Source organism: Apus apus, chromosome 1, assembly GCF_020740795.1.
Source record: "Apus apus isolate bApuApu2 chromosome 1, bApuApu2.pri.cur, whole genome shotgun sequence".
Taxonomy (NCBI): Eukaryota; Metazoa; Chordata; class Aves; order Apodiformes; family Apodidae; genus Apus; species Apus apus.
This window is the reverse complement of record NC_067282.1, coordinates 90,505,226-90,527,928: the sequence shown is the minus strand read 5'-3', so window position 1 is coordinate 90,527,928 and position 22,703 is coordinate 90,505,226. Positions and strand designations below refer to the sequence as shown.

The 22,703-nt window shown below is 38.0% G+C and overlaps 1 protein-coding gene across 2 annotated transcripts in view; it reads right to left on the bottom strand.

Annotated features, from left to right (window-relative positions):
* Positions 1–22,703, bottom strand: part of NCAM2 (neural cell adhesion molecule 2) — a 274,687-nt gene that overhangs the window by 6,935 nt on the left and 245,049 nt on the right. Inside the window, exons 16-17 of one of the 2 annotated variants that reach the window (XM_051642874.1) lie at positions 13,039–13,243; positions 8,419–8,538 (exon numbers count right to left, since the gene is read on the bottom strand). In XM_051642874.1, coding sequence (XP_051498834.1) covers positions 8,419–8,538; positions 13,039–13,243 — 325 coding nt within the window. The remainder of the gene's footprint in view (positions 1–8,418; positions 8,539–13,038; positions 13,244–22,703) is intronic. The other variant, XM_051642883.1, reaches the window with a different exon arrangement.

The following is a 22,703-nucleotide window of genomic DNA, read 5'->3' as shown; positions in this document are numbered from 1 at the left end:
TCCAAAAGGTCTTGGAAATCACTGATTCCTTATTGCCAGTAGTTAACTGTCAAAAAACGATAGCTGTCAAAATAATGTATGTTTTACTCAGGTGTTCCTGCAATAACATGTCCTGGGCATAATAGCTGTTAATCATTATTCCAGTTTGGGTTTGCTTTCTGTTTTTTAACTAGGCAATAGTATGCATATGCCTTTTTTACTCATAACAGATATTAAACGTTTCAGTAAACTTCCACTGTGATTGCTTTGATGTCCCAAAGAGCAATATGCTGTTCAAAATCTGCCTGAAAAATCCCTTAGGAATGCCTTGTAATAACAGTGTCTAATAACAACAAAAGGGAAAGGGGAAAAAAAAGAGTAACCAAATTTCCAGTCATATGAAATTTAGGCTGTCTGAACTAAGGTTGATGCTGTTCATCGGTTGTCTGGCTTTGAGCACAGAGGGAGGTCCCAAAGGAAACAGATTTCAGCCCACAACATGAAGCATGAAAGAATGGAAACAGAAGAGTCAACACAAAACTAATTCTAACAGAGGAAAAGGCAGAGGAAGCATGGCTCATGAGATGCACTGTAGTTAAGTAGACACCTGTGTTAAAGGCCTAGTAATGCAAAGTACTTAAATTAGTACTAAAAAAAGACCTAATTTAATCTAGTTTTATATAACGGGAGAGTAATTTCTCAAAAGATGGTACTGAAAGGGAAGAAATATTTAGTCAAAGCAAAATCTGAGCAATTGACATAGTGTATTGTGTGAAAATTTAAATAAATTGGGTTTGGATAAGACATTAAGAGCACATTACAAATAACTGCAAATTATTTTAATAGGAAGATTTGCTAGAGCCCTGTTGAAGGATATTACTGAAATCCATGTTAATGCAAACAGTGAGATAAAATTGGCTTTGCTTCCAATGCAAGCAAGGGGAAAAAAACAACAAACAAACAAAAAACAAAGAAATATTTTTTTTTACTTTTTCCCCAGCAAAAAGATCATGTACCATTCTTTGACCTTGTTGTCTTTGAAAACTTGTAGGATTTTTTTTTTTGTTAATGATATGAGGTTATCAGTTCAGTTATCATTAGGCATTATGGTTTTTTGCTATGACTTTGCATTTTATTTTGGAATTTTCCTCTCAATTTGTTTAAAATATTAATTAATATTTAATATTTATTGACATATTCAATAATTTTTATATTTTAATTAACTAAATAAAAATTAAATATTCAAATTATACCAGTTTTCCTACACCTTATGAATCTTTAGCTATATTTATTTAAAATAATTTTATATTTGTTAGCTGGGCAGGCTAATTCTTTCAAATCTTAAAGCATTTTATAATAAGAACTTTTTAAAGAAAGAGAGGTTCTTTTGCTTTAATCAGATGCTGTTCGTTATCAATCATTAATAATATTGACTCCCTCTAGCACTGCATGTGGCCTAATTGCAACAGTCTGCTGATATTACCCTTACAAAACTTTATCTAGAATATTTACTTGCCTGTTTTACAGGTAATAGGCTCCTAGCCATTTTGATGCTGGAATTCATCCAGCTTCATTAATACTAAAGAAAACTCGACCAATACCAGAAGCATAATAATGGCAGACTAGGAATGTAATTATAATACCACATTGCATGTGGCATTTTAATCATATTACAGAAATGCCATATGAAATGCGCAACTTAAATTGAATTACTGCCAGTATTATAAAGACTTCTCGATTTGCAGGTAAAAGTGCTACATGCATGTCTGTCACAAATGGATCCCAAACCTGGCTTTGAGAAGAATCATCTGAGTTTGGGTAAAACAGAGATTGCTGAATATTATGGTGAGAAATGCAATGAAAACCCTCAACTATTGTAAGAGAAAGTAATATATTTATTAATTATTTCCCACAAAGGCTTAAACTTTATTTACATTTCTGAGTATAAATTAGAATTTTTCAAAATAATGCAACTAATTATTAAAAATATTTTGTCAAATTTAAAGTGAAGGCTTATCTTGTATACCTTTAAGACAGCCACAATTAGTCAGAATTAATCCTACGTTGTAGGAACATTGCCTGCCAGGAATGTCCTTGAAACTTTTCCTTCCTGCAAGCTAAGCTCTTCCCTCCAAGATACATTCTAGCCACCCTACCCAGCATGTGGCTTTCTGGCTCTTAGCACCTATTGTTGACAAAGTTTTGTGTTATTCCTGCTGAGATATGTACTTCTACCCTATTGTGTGCTCCTTTTCTTTAGTGAAATCTCACTTGTACTTTATATTGCTTTTCAATTTTATTGAGACCTATGTCTGAGCAGAAGCCTTTCCATGTTCTCCTAGTACCCAACGTCCTGACTGCATGATACTTTATTAATCTTTGGTTTCCTAAGTAGCACTGTCCCAAATCTCTAGCTGACTTCTGCCCAGCTGTATTGTGGACTGCTTTCTTTTGCTATTGGTTGTGGAAGAAGAAATTACCAAGAAGGAATCTGTCATTAACTGTATGCTAGGATTTGTTATGATTGTCTAGAACTAGACTATAATGACGACAAGGGAGAGTGCACTTGGATCAGGATTAGGGGCAAGGCCAACAAGGCTGATACTGCTGTGGGAGTCTGCTGTACATGTCCCAATGGGGGCAGTGAGGTGGATGAACTGTTCTGTAAATACCTGGGTGAAATATCACGGGTGTTTGCCCTTGTTCTTGAGGGGGCCTTAAACTTCCCTGATGTCTGCTGGAACTACAACACAGCAGAGAGGGAACAGTCCCAGAGGTTCCTGGAATGTGTTGAAGATCTTCCTGACACAGCTGATGAGTGAACCAACCAGGCCAGGTGCCCTGCTAGTCCTGCTCTTGGTGCACAGGGAAGGGCTGGTAGGAGATGTGATGGTTGGAGGCCATCTTAGGCACACCGACCACAAATTGTTAAAGTTCTCTATTCTTAGAGATGCCAGAAGGGAGGGCAGCAAAACTGCCACCCTAGACTCCTGAAGGGCAAACTTTACCTTGTTCCACACCATGATTGCCAGAATCCCTTGTTAATTTGTTCTGAAGGGTACAGGAGTCCAGGAAGGCTGGACACTCTTCAAGGAGGAAGTCTTGAAGGTGCAGGAGCAGGCCATGCCCATGAGCTGTAAGGCAAGTGGGCAGCGTAGAAGACCAGCCTGGCTGAAGAGGGAGCTTTGGCTGGTGCTCAGGGAGAAAAAGAGAACCTATGGCCTTTGGAGGAAGGGGGGGTGTCACTCATGAGGACTACAGAAATGCTGTGAGGCTATACAAGGAGGGCGGAATCTGGTTGGAGTTGTGTGACTAGTGGAGTCCCTCAGGGGTTGGTACTGGGACCGGTGTTGTTCAACATCTTCATCAACGACCTGGATGAGGGTATAGAATGTACTCTCAGCAAGTTTGCTGATGACGCAAAGCTGGGAGAAGTGGCTGACACACTGGAGGGCTGTGCTGCCATTCAGAGGGACTTGGACAGGCTGGACAGTTGGGCGGGGAGAAATCTGATGAAGTTCAACAAGGGCAAGTGTAGAGTTTTGCATTTGGGGAAGACAAACCCCATGTACCATTACAGGTTGGGGACTGACCTGCTGGAGAGCAGTGTAGGTGAAAGGGATCTGGGGGTCCTGGTAGACAGGAGGATGACCATGAGCCAGCAATGTGCCCTTGTGGCTAAGAAGGCCAATGGCATCCTGGGGTGTATTAGAAAGGGTGTGGTTAGTAGGTCAAGAGAGGTTCTCCTCCCCCTCTATTCTGCATTGGTGAGGCTGCATCTGGAGTATTGTGTCCAGTTCTGGGCCCCTCAGTTCAAGAAGGACAGGGAACTGCTGGAAAGAGTCCAGCGCAGAGCTACAAAGATGATGAAGGGAGTGGAACATCTCCCTTATGAGGAAAGGCTGAGGGAGCTGGGTCTCTTTAGCTTGGAGAAAAGGAGACTGAGGGGTCACCTCATCAATGTTTACAAATATGTAAGGGGTGAGTCTCAGGGAGATGGAGTTAGGCTTTTCTCAGTGTTGACCAGTGATAGGACAAGGGGTAATGGGTGGAAATTGGAGCATAGGAGGTTCAAGGTGAATATTCGAAAAAAAATTTTTACTGTGAGAGTGACAGAGCACTGGAACAGGCTGCCCAGAGAGCTTGTGGAGTCTCCTTCTCTGGAGACATTCAAAACCCACCTGGATGTGTTCCTATGTGATGTGCTCTAGATGACCCTGCTCTGGCAGGGGGGTTGACTAGATGATCTTTTGAGGTCCCTTCCAACCCCTATGATTCTATGATTCTGCCCCTCTACTCTGCCCTGGTGAGACCTCACCTGGGGTACTGCATCCAGCTCTGGAGCCCCCAACACAAGAAGGATGTGTAGTGTTTGAGCACGTCCAGAGGAGGGCTACAAAAAAGATCAGAGGGCTGGAGCACCTCTCTTATGAAGACAGGCTGAAGGAGTTGGGGTTGTTCAGCCTGAAGAAGAGACGACTCTGGTGGGACCTTATAGTTACCTTCCAATACCTAAAAGAGGCCTGTGACAAGGCTGGGAAAGCCCTGTTCACTAGGGCATGTAACAACAGGACAAGGGGTAATGCTTTCAAGGTAGAGAGCGTAGATTTAGGTTGGACATTAGGAAAAAGTTCTTTAATTTGAGGGTCGTGGATCACTGGAACAGGTTGCCTAGGGAGGCAGTGGGGGCCCCATCTCTGGAGACATTCAAGGTCAGGCTTGATGGGGCTCTGAGCAATCTGGTCTAGTTGGAGATGTCCCTGCTTATTGTAGGGGGGTTGGACTAGATGACCTTTTTAGGTCCCTTCCAACCCAAGACATTCTATGATTCTATGATTCTGTGATAATTAGAAGGTCCAAAGCCCAGCTAGAAATTAATCTGGCCTTCACGGTAAAGGATAACAATAAAAGCTTTTATAAATATATTAACAGCAAAAGACATACCAGGGAGACCTTCCATCCCCTATTAGATGCAGGAGGAAACATAGTGATGAACAATGAGGAAAAGGCTAAATTACTTTTTTGCCTCAGTGCTTAGTAGCAGGACCAGTTATGTTGAGGGAATCAAACTCCCAAAGTTAGGGGACAGGGACCAGGAGCAGAGCAATCCCCTCACAATCCAGGAGGAGATGGTCAGTGACCTGCTATACCACACAGATATGCACAAATCTATGGGGCCGGATGGGATGCAACCAAGAACGCTGAAAGAGCTGGCGGGGGTGCTCACCGAGCCCCTTTCTATAATTTACCAGCAGTCCTGGCTGACTGAAGAGCCAACAAATTGGAAATCAGTCAGTGTTACCCCCATATACAAGAAGGGATGGAAGGATAATCCTGGAAATCACAGGCCTATTAGTCTGACTTCAGTACCAGGGAAGCTGATGGAGCAGGTCATCCTGAATACCATTATGCAGTGCATGCAGAACAACCAGGTGATCAGGCCCAGTCAGCATGGATTCATGAAGGGCAGGTCCTGTTTCACTAACCTGATCTCCTTCTATGACAGGGTGACCTGCTTATTGGATGAGGGAAGGGCTGTGGATGTTGTCTACCTTGACTTTAGCAAGGCCTTTGACAAGGTTTCCCACAGCATTCTGGCTGCTCATGGCTTGGATATGCATGTGCTTCACTGGATGAAAAACTCGTTGGATGTCTGGGTCCAAAGTGTTGTGTTGAAGGGAGTTAAATCCAGTTGGTGGCCGGTCACGAGTGGTGTTCCCCAGGGCTCAGTGCTGGGCTCACTCCTGTTTAACATCTTTATTGATGACTTGGATGAAAGGATAGAGTGCACCCTCAGTAAGTTTGCAGATGACACTAAGCTGGGTGGGAGTGTCAATCTGCTTGAGGGCAGGGAGGCTGTACAGTGGGATCTGGACAGGCTTGACTGATGGCCCACGGCCAATGCCATGAGTTTCAATAAGGCTAAATGTTGGGTCCTGCACTGTGGCCACAACAATCCCTGGCAGCGCTACAGGCTTGTGGAGGAATGGCTGGAGAGCTTCCCAGCAGAGAGGGGGTACTGATTGACAGCCAGATGAACATGAGCCCACAGTATTCCCAGGTGGCCAGGAAAGCCAACAGCATCCTGGCCTGCATCAGGAATAGCGTGACCAGCAGGACTAGGGAGGTGATCCTGCCCCTCTACTTGGCCTTGGTGAGGCTGCACCTCGAGTTGTAGTGAGTTGTGTGTTGGCCTCTTCTCCCTGGTGACCAGCAATAAGACAAGAGGAAATGGGGTCAAGCTGTGCCAGGGGAGGTTCAGGCTGGATATTTGGAATAATTTCTTCACTGAGCGAGTGGTGAGGCATTGGAGGCACCATCCCTGAAGATGTTAAAAAAAAGGGGCAGAGATGGTGTTTCATAAGATGGTTTAGTGATTAGGGATTGTACTGTGGATGGTTGGACTTGATCTTGAAGGTCTTTTCCAACCTTGACAATTCTATGATTCTATGATAATTTTTAATATTTCTTAGCAGTCTCGTTCTCCCAAGGACATAATAATCAAACACCTTATCAGTCATTCCTATGATTTAGTTATTTTTTCATGCTACCAGTACTCATTCTTTCCCCTTCCTCTAAATATTAAAGCAGTTTTTATTTTAACTATCTCATATTTTACTCCTGTCAGCTGTTCTAATGACTGGGACAAGCAGGAAGAACTGGACTTAATATTTCCTGATATCACATCTCCTGCTAAATGCATCTCATTTATGTTGGCAATATCTGGTGCTACTAATAGTCGTGAAGAACAAAAATATATGGCCCTGGTGCCTCACCCACTAACATACTCAAAGCCCTCTGGACTTGTACAATGTTCACAACCATAGTCCTCTGAGTCCTTAGATAGTTCTGAGTTCTCTACAGTGTTCCTCATTATAAATTCTAATATGAAGAGCAAACATATCACTAGTCATTCAAAAAAAATCCATAATTATTTAATTAACATAAGTTTGAAGTCTTCAGGTACAGGATCTTCAAAGTATGCACAGTCACCTTCCCCAGTCACACAGTCCCCACTACGTTTTTATTACATATGCTAATGACAGCAAATAACACAGGCTTCTTTCTTAATAAGGGTTCTGGCTTTTGCACTTCTAGGTAATGAATGGCAAGAAAATAAAAAGAAATGTTGGAAAATAATATCCTCTCCTTTTAAAACACAACTGTGATCCATCAGATAATCAACAGGTGAGTTTCTGTATTTACTACAGAACTGTCTTTATTCACCTGACACCTTTAAGATGTCATGAGGTAAGAGATTTTTACAACACATGAATGGCTTTGGGCTCAAACCAAAGAAACTTGGAGCTTTCTTTGATAACTGTTAATTAACTTCTGAAGCTCAGAAATGAACTTCATGTCATTTAACATCACTAGGTGAGCTCTCAATAGAAGGACTGGTACTGTCTTCACTTTTGTTGAAATACTAGTTTATCTTCAAATTAAATTTTCAGAAGAAAAAAAAGCCTATCAGCAGCTCCTGATAGTAAGCTTAGCAAAATACCAGCTTGCTTGTGCCCTATCAGAAATGTTACTTTATCCTCCACACGCTTTGACAAGTGCTGGTCAGGTACAAACACCAGCCACTCTACCCAGATGAATCTGTTCCAGGGGCTGCAGCAGCAAAATGGAGGGGAGAACCTGACTGCCAGTGCCCAGGACCCTTGATTCCAAGGCTGGTCCCCATGACTCAGGCGGCAGCTGGAGGGTAAGAACCTGCAGCCTGGGTAAGAACTGCTGTGATTTCTGTGCTGAGAGCAACTAGCAGGGAGAGGGAAGGTCCATGAGGAAACCAAGCAAAGTGGCTCCCCTTCCGCACTATTAATCCAGTACCACGTGGACTTAAATACTGAGCTAAGCTCTCAGTTCTGTGAATGAAAGCAGGAAGGGACCACCCTGTGAGGAGCTGGGTTTCTGGAGCATAGAATCGTGTTCTACATACAGGGTGTGTGTGTCTATGTGTGACTCAATCTAAGGCCATTTGTGAGAGTCAGGAGATTATTCCCACAGAGTGGTTAACATCTGCTGGGTAGGTGGCAAAGATCAGCTGCACTCAACTTAAAAAATCCTCATATTCCTGCTTAGCTACCATTGCAGGGTCAGGAGGACTGGGGGACACAGTTGACCATAGGTGCTGGGGCTGAGGGAGAAGGCAGAAGGGCTGTGACTTGCCTCTGCTGGCCATGGTTCTATGTGGGCTTCTGAGGCTAGCCGGAAGTGGCAGAGGAGCATCCGGGGCAACCTCTGGTGCAGCCTGAGAGTGCAGGCAGAGCCTTGTCCTCACCCTCCAAAAAACCCCAAACCCTACACTCATACACTGCATTGCCACAGCACACCATTCTCATGATGATGTGTATCTCCCTCAGCATGGGAAACACCCAGTCTGTACTCCCAGCCAGGAGGAGCTTGTGTGAAACTGGGGAATGTCAGGCTACTTACTCTGGTTCTGTGAGGGGAGTTGTCTCATTTGGCTCATTTACTGGACTCCCATCTTCATGACTGGTAATTCTTTCATCCTCTGTTCTCATTTCCACTATTGGCTCTTTTGATCCATCTTTCCTAAAAATTATTAGAAGAGTCTTAGTCTCATATCATATTAAACACATACGTTGTACATAACTCATTACCAAGATCTCTTCACTCCAAAGTGGGCAAAAAAAGGCAGAAATAATTAGCATTGACTAAAACCACCTAGACCCATTTACCAGTGTGTTCCCAATTACTTGAAGTCTTCAAAGCACTCTGTGTCCATGGTTACTGACCTAACTCTGCAACCATAATGGATTAACATCTTAAAAGAGCACTTTGTTTATGACTAAATAATAAGACGATAGCCTCTTAATGGGACTAGATGTAGACTTTCCTAACCTAATACAATAAATATGGCACTGTAAAGAGCCTTTATGTTAGTTTATATACTGCAGAAGTGTATTTTAATCTCCTGAGATTGTGACAATCTGAGCTGCCAAAACAGGGTAAAGAACTCTTGGGTGATAAGAGCCCCTTCTGATTGCTAGAAGAAACTCTTTGTTGCTATGTCATTATTTCCCCCACCTTAGGAACAATGCTAGTCCCTCACATGTAAATAAATAATAACCTTTTTGCTAATTGTAAGAAAGATGGAGGAGCGAGTATTGTCATTGTGCTTATGATCACAGAATCACAGAACAGCATTGGAAGTGACCTTTATAGGTCATCTAGTCCAAGTTCCTGGCAATAAGCAGGGACATACTCAACTAGATCAGGTTGTGCAGAGTCCTGTCCAACCTGACCTTGAATCTTTCCAGGGATGGGGCATCTACTGCCTCTCTGGGCAACCTGCTCCAATGTCTCACCATGCCCATCATAAAATATTTCTTCCTTATGTCCAATCTAATTCTACCCTCTTTCAGCTTAAAACAATTATCCCTTCTCTTATTGCTATAAATTTGCTAAAAAGTCTTATCCACATCTTTCTTACATGTAACTCTTGTACTGAAAGGCTGCATTAAAGTCTTTCTGGAGCCTCCTCTTCTCCAGGTTAAACAATCCTAACTCTTTCAGCCTTTCCTCATAGGAGGTGTTCCAGTACTCTGATCATTTTTGTGGCCCTCCTCTGTATCTCCTCCAAAAGGTCCATGTCTTTCCTGAACTCAGAACTCCAGAGCTGGACACATTATTGCTGGGGGGGTCACACCAGAGCAGATTAGAAGGGAGGAATCACCTCCCTCAACCTGCTAGCTACATTTCTTTTGACGCAGCTCAGGACACAGTTGGCTTTCTGGGCTGCAAGTGCACATTGCTGGCTCATATTCAGCTTTTCATCCACCAGTACCCCCAAGTCCTTCTTTGCAAAGCTGCTATCTGTAATATGGCCATGATGTGGAAACTGTTGCTCACTGCTACAGAAGCATTAGCAGTATCAGTAGTAATTCACTTGCATATAATTTTACTTTCAAAATGTAGATTAAATTATAACCATGATATATTTTATATTTCCAAAAAAACCTCCTCTTTCCATGTGAATATTTAATCCCTATTTGTGTCATCAGATCTCAAATTGTATGCTGAATCTTCATCAGCTAGTCTGCAAAACCCAAGTTAACTGAGATACAGATGAATAATCACTTTTATATTTAGCAGACTATTTTCCAGACCTGTGATGTTCTAGAGAGCAGTCAAACTGCCATGTACCCCAGCAAAGACCCTTGCCTAATTTATTTCTCACATTTCCATATTGTTTCTCAGAAGATAAACACTATTCAGCCTTTTACAACTACAATAATCTATCTGTTCAGGAAGCAACTGGAAAACTCTACCATCCTCTAATAAGTACCCTCAAGAAAAATCTTTGTAGGTTAAGAAGAGTGTAGCACAGATAATCTCTACCGAAGAAGTTTACTAGGGAAAAATTAATGGGTAGAAGCCTAACAGATTCTGAAAGTTTTTTGAAAAACCCAAACCTACATGTGCTTATTCACATCTGCAAGTGAAATTTTACTTTAAGATACACAAATTGATACACTGTTCATTTCTGCGGATTATGCATATAACTGTAACGGCTACCTCGTATCTGTCTACCTCATATTTGTGAAAATATTATAGTCATAGTAGGACTGGTGGAAGGAATGGTAAGTTCTGCTTGATTTCTCTGTACATCTGCAAGCTTACAGACAAACACACATACATTATTGCATGACCAAAAGTTAAAAAAAAAAAAAAAAAAAAAAGTTATTTGCAAACAGCGTTCACATAGAATTGAGGAATCAATCTGCACAGGAAGTACAAATTGCATAACAACTAAAAATTCTGCAGAGAACAAGTTATTTGAAGGACACAAATTATATCACTTTGTTCCAGGTGGCTGTGTGTATGTTACATGCATTGTATCATCTCAATTCTTTACAAATGGAACATAATTAATTCCTATATTTATCCCACAATCAAAATGTAAGAAAGAACCATGCCATAAACACACTCAAAAATCCAGAATGCAAACTTGTATGTTTAAAACAGGGAAATGTCAGTGTCTTTTAGGGAATGGTAATTGGCATGAAATAAATTCAAATTTTCACTCTTCAAGCCTGTCTTGAAACTTAAGCCTGAGAGAACAGTCCCAAATATTTTAAAATCTGACAGACTGAAGATCACCCCAACAAGGAAATAAATGTAATTAAATAATATATTTGTTCTTGCAAAAAAAAGTTTCATGGAGGAATTCGTATTAATTGACCAGCTTTATGCTTTTCAGAGACAGCATGGAATGGTATTTAGATAGGGGATGTTGACAGCAAGGTATAAACTGCTGTCGAGAGACATTTGCAACTTTAGCTCCCTATGGTCTTTCTGTTCAGTAGGGTTGGTGAACCAATTCATACTTGGTCACTTCTTGGATGGAAAATTAAATAATAAACTGAAGTTCTCTGCTCAGTTGGAAAGGACAGCTGAGTCAGAGCCAGAAGCTTCACCTCTTGATTCTACTGACCTGGACTAATTGGCTTCACACAACAGAAAAAATGCTTTTATTCCTTCTCTTACTGTAAACTGTGGAGAACTAGGTAAAAGCTAATTTATAGCATAACTTCTATTTAAAAGCATTATTTGGTGTGTCTGGTTATGGCTGGCTTTTTCTATGGAGCTATTTTCAAAACGATTGAGAACACAACCAAGAAATGTAACCAATTACCTAAGGACACAGTCTTTGAATCCCAATAGCCAGAACTAAAACAAAAAAAGACATTTACGTATCCACTATCTGACAACGAAGAAGCCTGCTACAGCTATGAATAATGAGGGCTGCAAAATCTGATCTGGTCTACAGGCATCTGGGAAAGTATGGGATCTGGGAAGCTGCAGGAAAATGAACTGCAAGGCCTGACTACTGGGAGAGCGAGAGCACAGAGGAATTGGACCAGTAAATTTCATTTGAAACACACAAAGACAACATTCTCACAGATATTAGAGTGTATGCATAAGAAGTCTATCAGATGAATATAGTGAGGAATCAAACATCTTTTTAGTAAAAAAATGGATCTGCCTAAAATGGGGGATCAAAAGTAATCCTCTCTCCAGTTTACTTTTTGAAAACTCTCTAAAAGTTGGGCCTTTAAAGCACTATTGTTTTATATAATCAGTAATTTAACTGTTTTGCCGGAGATCTCACTGTCATAGAATCATTTAAGGAAATATATTTGCACATAAATAACCAGTTCATTCATATTTGTCTGATGGAATGTCCATTCCACAAGGGTATTTGTCCGAATCTAGATTGCTTATTCCTCACTTATGTTTAGCAATCATTGACTGTTGCACTGAAGAAGTAACATGCACACTAGCATCTCAACTACAACTCAGCATTCCTATTTTTAAAAATCAACAATATTTTTGAGTCCTAAAGACTACTGGCTAGAAGCAAGATTTTCAATCAAGTGCTATCATCCATCAAGTTTCCATCATGTGGAATGTGTCCAGAAAAGGATGCAGACCTGTTGGAACGTGTCCAGAGAAGGGCCACATAAATGATCCGAGTCCTCTTATGAGGACAGGCTGAGGGAGTTGGGGTTGTTCAGTCTGAAGAAGAGAAGGCTCCAGGGAGACCTCATAACAGCCTTCCAGTACTTGAAAGGGGCCTACAGGAAAGCTGTCCTTCACTCCTATATTTACTAGCACTGTCACAACCATACCCTGAGTTTTTGTGTATTAGCAGATCAAAGACAGATTTTCAGAAATGGAGTTACAATCATCTGTTACCTTTTCCTCATGGACCAGCGATGTGCCTGTAACTGCTACTGAATTATGATTGAATTCCTTTGTGTCAAGCTGGACATAGAGACCATCTTGAAGTGAGGTATGGTAAATGCCTTTTTTTGTGTCCATTTTGCTTTTAAGGCAATTTTTGACCACAGTTCTATATATTTCAGAGGAATCTTGAACTTGGCTCTGTTACTTGGCTCTTCCAAGTAATAGCAACATTTCTTTAATTCCCTTTGCCACACCACAAACTGGCTATGAAGTTAATATAAATTGGACAGCCACTTTTTTATTTTAGTGAACTTTCCAAAATACATTATTAGTACTCACAAGTAAGCAGCCTTTCCTTCTTCCAGTTCTTTACTTTTTCCACTTGAGCCACTCTTTTTCCCACAGATTCTCCTCGTGATGCACATTAGCAATCCACATTGTCGTAAAAAGAAGCAGCTAACATCAATCACAACCAGGATTAACAAAAGGGCTGCCACTCCCAGGCCAATGACAGCACCCAGTCCAAGACCATTAAAAAGAGTGTCTTGAAGGAAAGAAAATTAAAATGTATTAAAAAAATTGATCCTAAATAATAGCATTTTCTAAAACTTTAAAACTATAGGTCAGGAGTCTAAAGGACGTTTAGGTATGAACCGTTCAGAAATTAGTGGAAATAAACAGTACTGATGATTAATCATGTACACAACCTGATTAAAAAAAACCCATTAAAACGTATTTTCAGTACACTTTTTCCAATTGACAAAATTCCAGTATGGTCACAAGAGCATAAATGACATTATTTAATAATGATAAAGAACATCATATCTTAACATTCCAAAACTGCAAGTATCAGTATGCAGATCAGAAAAAAAAATATTAAAAATTCAGAACAGTACTAGTAAGCGTAAGCTGTGGGGTTTTTTTCCAAATTTCAAATATAATTAATTAGCAGTGGTGCTGAGTGGAATTACCAAAAGTTTTAAGAGAGTGCCAAACTATTTCTTCTTGTAAAGGTAATTTTTAATATTTAAGTAGAATGGAAAAGTCTTCAAAGAAGTTAATTCAAGCTATTTAATCTGCAAACAGCTTCACACATTTAGACTTAATATGTGGAAAACAATGCATACTATTAAATTATTATAGGATTAGGACCTTATTTTGTATAGTATTTTACCTTGAAATTACATTTATAAACTTCAAAATAAACATATTACAGACTGATCTTACTTTCTGTATTTGTATTATGAAAGTTGATGCTTAGATAATTTTGCTTTATTACAAATATCAGAAAAAAGTATTTTAAAGCTTTGACTCAGTTGACATTTCCAAAATAGGCTGTAATGCTACAGACTGTTTTGAATTGTGCGATTTTCAGAAGAACGATCACGATTGTTTTTGTGAACTCAGGTGACTCTTATAGAGAACTTGTATCTAATCGATCAATAACCTAGGGGGGAAAAAATAGCCATGTCAGTAACTGTTCCTGCACCCAGTTAATTCAAAAAGGTGCCAGCCTAGCTCAGAAATTGGTTAGTGCAAACGCCTTATGTGATGCTGTTTTCTGAGTAAACTCCACAGGGTTTTATTTTGGATGTTGGATTTGCACATCAGTATTGCTTATTCAGTGTTACTGTGCCTTGAAGTGATGCATGAGCAGGCAATGCAGTGGTAAATTTCCATGTGCAGCTGTATCTATGCCTTTTGACAAAATAAGGGCAAGATTTTTCTGACAGATTACTTAAATACTACTGTAACAGACACTAAAAGATGGAATCATAGAGTCATAGCATGGCTTGGGTTGGAAGAGATCTTAAACAGCATCTAGTTCCAACCCAAACCCAAAGCCTCATCAAACCTGGAGTTGGAACACTTCCATGGAGGAGAAAGCCACAGCTTCTCAGGGTAACCTCTTTCAGTGTCTCATCACTCTTACTAAAATTAATTTCTTCCCAATATCTAACCTAAATCTGCTCTCTTTCAGTTTAAAACCATTTCCCCTTATCCTGTTACTACATGCCCTTATAAAAAGTCCCTCACCAGCTTTCCTGTACATCCCTTCAGGGGGGCCTACAACTCTCTCAGCCTGTCTTCACAGGAAAGGTGTTCCAGCATTCTGATCATCTTATTGGCCCTTCCAATCCAACACAATCCAACAGGTCCACGTCCGTCCTTGCGGGTCCCAGAGCTGCACACAGTACTCCAAGTGGGGTCTCATAAGAGCAAAGTAGAGGGGAAAAATGGCCTCCCTTGACCATAATCTATTGCAATATAACTGTTTTAATAGGGCTACTACTATAATATTCCTTTTGTTTCTCTTCCATCTTCCTGATATATTGTGGGCATCAGATTAAGAATATCAGTTAAGTTTTTGTATTTCTGCTTAACTAATTTAAAATAAAATATCTATTTACCCTTTCAAATATAATTTGAAATTTATTTTACTGAGGACTTCTAAATCAATATATACTAACATAAATAGATGCTTAGTTAGTCTGTGTGGTAGAGCCCTTAAATGGAAAGGTAAAAACTTTTTTCAAAAGAAGAAAACATTTTACTTCTTTTGCAATAGATTTAATGTCTATTGTATGGCTTGTTTTATTATGGTACTCTTCCTCAGATAAACAGATACTACTTTAAGGCTACTATTCTTTCTTCAGAAAGACTAGAAAACTATATAAATAACAAAAATAATGGCACAGTGATGAAATGATGTATCATTTCTGGATTGAACTGTCAGCAAAATTTGACATTTCAACTGAATTAACTTTCTTTTTTTTTCCTTTTTTTTTTTTCTAACATCAACATTACTAGTTAAGTATTATGATTTCAGACACATCATCAAAACTCACTTTATCCATATAACCACCCATGTATTTGATTACTTCCTTTGTACACTTCAGTCATTTGTATTTATCAGTCTGAATTTTCAGGAAGATAGAAATACATATTTAATTCCAGTTTATTGAAAAGCTCCTATGTTTCAACAGATATACTACCAATAGATTCTACTGAGTGCAGCTCTAGAGACATTATACAATGATGTTTTCCTCTCTCTACCTTCTTAACTAAACAGAACACACAGGAAAAAAAATAGGAACTTTCAATCCACATCTTGGAAAGTCTTTCTTGAATGCAGTGTTAAGAATTCTCTACCATGGGGAGATAGATTTTTTACTCACATTATCAGTGTCACTGAAACATTATGATGTGGCAAGTTTCCCACCCTGAATGATCCAGTGACAGAAAAGCCTACGCAATATTTTCACTAGTGAGTGAAGAAACTCTTTATAGAAACAATATTGTTCCTTTGTACAATGACATTCATGTTCGTTCGCCATAGTTGTGGAGAAGACGTTTTAATTTTTAATCTTCTTGCTATGTGTGGGACATCTGAGACCCAAGTATTTGGCGGTTTTGTATTTTTCTGTCTCTTGATGATTGATAATTTCCTTTTCATTACACATTCCCCATCTTTACTACTGCCCTACTTATCCTAAGTCCTGTTTTTCCTACTTGCAACCCATTTCTTCATACAGGTTTCTGTTTCACATTTGAAAGTCTGATTTCATGTTATTGCCAATATTTTTCCAACATTTATCTTCTCTATTTTACACACCTCAAAAAGTGACAGAGATGCAGCTATATCCTGCAGCAGGGCGAGGGGCACTCTCACCTCTCTTAGCCTTTTTATGTACATCTTTACTCTGAAGACAAGCAGAAGCTGGAATGTTTTGTGTTTTAGAAGTATCTGTGTTATGGTTTATTTTTAACATTAATAAAAAAACCCGTAAAATTAATTTTTAAAAAGTTAATCTTTGGCTGAATTCTGTTCTTTCTTAAATTTCTGGGACCTTGTACTGGTTGATCTTCTCCCACAGTCAGTTGCAAAACTAATACCAGTCACTGTTAAGGCAGACTTAGGCCTGACCTGGCTGTTTTCAAAAATCTTATCCTAATATATCTATGGCATCAAAACAATGTGAAATTTTGTCTTAGTACCTTATGAAAAGGTATTAAGAAATACTAATTCTGGGACTGGAGGTAATGCTAATGTCACACTACCTATAGCTTTTCAACCAACTTTGAAAAAACACCTTTGTTATAAAAAAGTTTGGCCTTAAATTCAATTTGGATCAGTTTTACTGCAGCAATTCTTAAACAATTAAAAAAAAAATACATTAAAAGCAACAACGTTGTGGGGTTTTTTTTTTACATTGTTCCGATATGTACCAAATGGACTCAAAATACTAGTTCCACTTTGTGCTCTACAATAACAAAGCACTTATTTTAAAAAATAAAAATTCAATGTTGATGTGAGAGAATAACTTCTTAACAGTTTTGTGAAAAAAGCTGTATTGTATACCTGACTTCGTAATCTAATCACAGGGGAGCTTTTTAAAACACTGCTTAAAAAACCAATAATAATAATAATAAAAGTTCCACAGTTCTGAATTAGTTGTAATTATGCTTTATCAAAAATATACAAAATTTAAAATAATATGCTTTTTTGCTATATAAACCGTGGCATAAATAATATAATGCACCTTGCCATGATAATTAAGGGAACTGCCAACTTTAAACAAAGTTACTTAATTCATCCACTACTTCACATAAGTGCTTATCAATGAATACTTACAGAAATAAGATTACATAACTGTCAGAAATGCAATTTAAAAAAAATGAAGCAAGCTTTTATAAATGTCAAGGAAAGTGTTGGCAATCCCCAAGTTCTCAGTTATTTAGTAAGTTGTATTTCTAATTTCTAATAATATAACTGATTTTTTTTTTGCATAAATAATTATTTGAATGGGAAAGATCAATTAAGGACTTTTGCAAGTAAACCAGAATTTTCCAGTAAAGAGAACTAACAGGAAAAATAATTTTTCTGGACCCTCAAATGTAAATTCAGAGTGAATTCTTTTAAAGAGTCTCTATCTAGTAGCCTAAAATGGGAAGCAAGTCTATGTATGTACACAGGGCGACAGGTACACTTTATACATGGAAACCTAAAGCTATTGCTTCTGTACAAACTTAACATGCAAGATTAATATATTCCGACTGAAGATACATGAATGCATGTACTTTGATGTGACAGAATTTCTCTGCACTCTTAAAGAATCAATTTGTATATATTCAATTGCTGGTACAAACAAATTATAATTAAAAGTTTTATAATAAGTACTCTGCTTAAGTAGTGGGTTTGGACAAGATGATCTCCAGAGGTCTCTTCCATCTCAACCTTTCAGTGATTTTAAGTTTATTGGGGAAAAAAAAAAAAAAAAAAAATAAAGTTAGCACCCTTCTGTGCCTTTCTTCCCTTCCCTTCCTCCTTAGCAGGCATGGATTAAAGGAAAGATGAAAGATAGATGATTCTGCCTAGCCCATAAGTAATTTACATGTTTAAGACCAAAAAAAAGCAATTATATTAAATACTGTCCTATGCTCATAGGGTAATATCTGGCAGTGAAATATGAATAGGTGTTAATGATTATGCAGGGATATTATGCATAAGTTTGCCCTTTTTTCATGTCAGTCTGAAGCTAATATAGGAACTGCTCTCAACTAAACTAGTTGAAATTCATAGCCTAGGGGATGAATTTGGAAATACTGTACTGGGTACTGGCAGAAGAAAAGTATACTCTTATTTATAATCTTCTTGAGCTGCTCTGTTGTATTGACTCTTAAAAAGGCTGTCCAATCGTGATGGTTATTTCTGCACTGCCTGTGACTATTGTCTTCAATTTTGTATCTGATGTGGAACTCTTCTTACAATCAAGGGCAATGTACTTATTAAAAACCTCTAAAAAGATAAAAAAAGAAAGCTCTTAAAAATTAGTAACCATTGATGAGCATCGAAACAATCATAATGTAGTAACAAAAAGTTAAACAGCTTTACAAGGTTTTTCTGCCAGTTAATACTATAACAGTGGAAGGCAAAAACCATTGCTAGAACAAGCATTGCCAAACTAAAGATCTGCAAAGAAAAAAAAAAAAAAGAAAAAGAAAAAAAAAAGAAGATACACATCCAAACAACAAGCACATAATGAGAAAACCAACAACTGCAAAACCAAAAGGATTTGCTGGAAATATTATAGAATTCCAGAGAGGTAATATACATGAAAATATATATAAATACTATGAGGAGAGTGTTGGAGGCAAGGGTATTGTGAGTAATCAAAGGATAGTTCTTAATTTTAATCAGTGCAATTACTCATTTTTTTTCTAGACACTTCCAAATGCTTATTTTTAATTTTAATTTTATTTTTTAATTATTTTTTTTATTTGGGGGTATAAGTACATTCAAATTTTTACATAAGTGGAAATAACTCCACAACTGACAGCAGCTAAAAGAGCAATTCCTCTCATAAAAATAATTGTCTGATATATTACATTTTCTTGTACTGAAAATGGATATACCTAATTTGTAGGTCTTTCATAAGTTTCGTCACTGCCTGTAAAAGTATCTTTCTCTTTCATTTTCTGACAGAAAATGTCCAAGAGGGGTTTAAACAGAGCTCCTGTGAGCCCCAGCTGCTTTGCTGTGGGTGATCAGGATGCAAGGACTATGTGACACCTATCAAATCTTGCAAATTACAGGTACCCAGAATGCATGATGCTGGAAGACTATATGAGACTATATGAATTAGAAAAGGGAACATTTCTTAGCTTTGTACAAGAGCTTCCCATTACCAAACACTCCTGTTCCTTACTGAGACAAAAAGAAGTAAACAGCCAATGATCCCTCCCCACTACCCAAACAAGATCAAATAATTTGGTTGTCACAGCTAGAGCTGCTTGAGCGGCTTTTAGCAATTTAAACCAATAAAACTTGGCTTTTGAGCTAGGTGAGCATCCAACAGCTACATGTCTACCTTCAAATGAAAAAAACAAATAAATACAGTTGCAGAATCAACAACAACAACAAAAAGATTTTGTACGACATATGATTTACTGGAGGAACATGTGATGTAAAAGAGACAAGAAGTAATATTCTTTTGTATCCTGTTCCTTAATACAAAAAGATGCTACCAAGGCTATAATCAACATTAATTTTAATGTTTTTTTTCCTCAGTAATTTTTCCTGTAAGTTTCTGCAATGACAGATACTGCAGAGGGGCAGTGTACAAGCACATGAGGATATTTGCTCAGTACTGCATGACTAATATGTCCTGACAGGTATTCTGCACACATAGCTTTGAAAAATAAGGAGACAGTATTATTGATCCCGATTTAACTAACTAAAGAGAAGGTTTCTTCTAACTTTCTTCCCATGAATGAATAATTTTCATTGCCTAAGATTTCTATTGAAATCTGAGCTCAACTGCAGCGGAATTTTAATGGTTTCACTGGCAACAAAAGGAGGCATAAAGAAGAAGCTATATACCTAAGCTATATACCTTGTGCATTCGCAACCAAGGAAGTCTGTGGTGCCACTAGGATTATCAATTATAGAGGTGTGATCTACTGAAATGAGCATGTCTAAAATGGTAACTATCAGAAATGTTATGCTTTTCTGATTCTTATCTGAGTGAGGGAGCTCTTCTTTATTATGGCAAAGACCCTCTTGCCAACAAGTTTTCTGAAATTCCTTTCTCCCTCTAAATTTTAGAGGAAAATTTATTTTATTATGACTCTTTCTGGGTACTGAATAAGTAGGACTTTATTTCTCATTTACTCTAAAGGCCCCTTACAGCATTTTTCATATTAAGTTGTCATAAACAAGACATAAATGAAACAGCTAAATAAACCAATTTTGTAATATAAATAGCAGCTTCAATGTTTCTATCAATGATATCTTGTTCACTAAGGGATAAGAAGGAAAAGAAAGCTATCTTACCTAGAAAAAGTATGCTGGGTTGTGAAATTACTCTTTGGAGTTTATTATTAAGCAAAGTTTAAAAAAATTATTCCTGGCATCATCAAACTATCCCTAAGCAGCCTTCAGAAGAACTACTAATGTGCCTAAAGAGTTACCAGGTATCTACAGCCCCATCTTTCATGCATTTACTCAGTCACTTTAGTAAAGTGTACTCCTTTACCATTGCCCAAGTCCCAGAGAAAAGTGAGCAGAGACATGCCAGCCCTCCTGTGCATTGAGGGGGGAGAGGTTGTGCAATGACAGCAGCTTTGTTTGTTAGCATCAGTTCCGCACTCAGGATTTAGAAGGCTTTGGGGAAAGGAGTAAGTTTCTGTTGCAGTTTCCTCCACTTAAAGTGACAGCTGATTTACTGAACCTGTGCAAATTAAATAAGATGGACATGGGTACTGAAAATATACACTTATGTGTGGTTTCAGTAGTGCTGTTACATCAAAGGACAAATTAGTTTAATGGTGTTACTTAGAAGAATTCAAAATCACACTTTGCACAGACTACAGAGACCTGAGAGATTCTTGTATCTTTATACTGGATGACAGCTGTAACCAGAGTATGGTAGTCAGGAGACCTGAAAAAAAGTTGAACTATGCCGAGATTGTATTTGGAATGATAAAATATTGTTTCAAGCAGGCAGATTAGATCAGTATGGATCAGGTGCTCAGTCAGCTTATTTATACCGACGTTTCACATTCTTGTTTCCTTAGTGGAGTAGCATGGCAGCCACCTAGTACAAACTGAACTACAAACTGAGGAATTATAATTTTAATGACTCTTTTTTTTTCATGGTTTTATTTAGGTTTTTGTGGGGTTATTTATTTATTTATTTATTTATTTAGAATCACAGAATCCCAGGGGCTGGAAGGGACCTCGAAAGATCATCTAGTCCAACCCCCCTGCCAGAGCAGGCGCACCTAGAGCACATCACACAGGAACGTGTCCAGATGGGTTTTGAATGTCTCCAGCTAAGGAGACTCCACAACCTCTCTGGGCAGCCTGTTCCAGTGCTCTTATTGTTGTTTTGTTGGGGTTTTTTTGTTTGTTTAACAGTCACTATTGGATAAAACACTGAGGTTTACTGTTGAAACACAAATATTAATACAACATCAAAAAATCTCTTCAGTTAAAAAATACACAATCTAGATGATACAAGAAAACCAGCATTTATCAGTAATAAAGAAATACAGACAGAAATGCTTAAAGTCAGTTTTCTTTATTACAAAAATGAAGACAGAAGCCGCATAAACTAAAATGAACTGTGAACAGTAGATGAAAGACACACAAAGTTACATACATTTCTTGACACTGTGTTTGAAAAGATGCTAAGCGACATCACATTTACCCTATGCACAGATTTTTCAGGGAGAAAACAGAGATGACAGCAAATGCTGCATGCATGAAAGAAATCAGTGAAGCAAAATAGTAGTGAAACATGAATGAAAAAAAAAAAGTTAATGTTTCAAAAATTAAAAGTAACAACTTTAAATCCACATTTTTTTTTCTTGACTTTCATACTCGTTTTAGAAAAAGAAACTTACAGAAACTGCAGTACTTGCAATATTTTTCACAGAAGTACTTTTTAATACATTGCATTTATTTTCAAATGTATTTCTGCTGGAAACCCACTCAGTAAGATTTTCTTTGTTTGTAATATAGCTCATTTAACATGTATTATGATTAAAATTATAAGCAAATAAACTGCCCCTACAAAAATGTTAAACTTGTAAAATAAATATACAGAACTATTATTATCATATAATGTAATGGGACTACAGTAGCAAGAATCACAGAATAATCATTACCCTTTTTAAGTTTCTATGCCACCAATTTGTACTTAAGATGTAAGTTCAGCACAGAATATTTTAGGGATTCAGTCTTACAGACAGTTGAATAGTAGCATTTCAAAAGATCTGATAATGTTGAAAAAATAGTAACATTTTACACTGTCAGTCATAAGACCTAAAATCCCTTTTACAATCAATACATTTACAAGAACAAATTCCCTTATCTAACATTTAAGTATTAATGACAGCAGAATATTAAATTCCCTTTGTGAAGACATATCATTTTTAATATACTTTAAACTACAATTTTAAAGCTGCTCAGTCTATACCTACTAATTATAATTTCA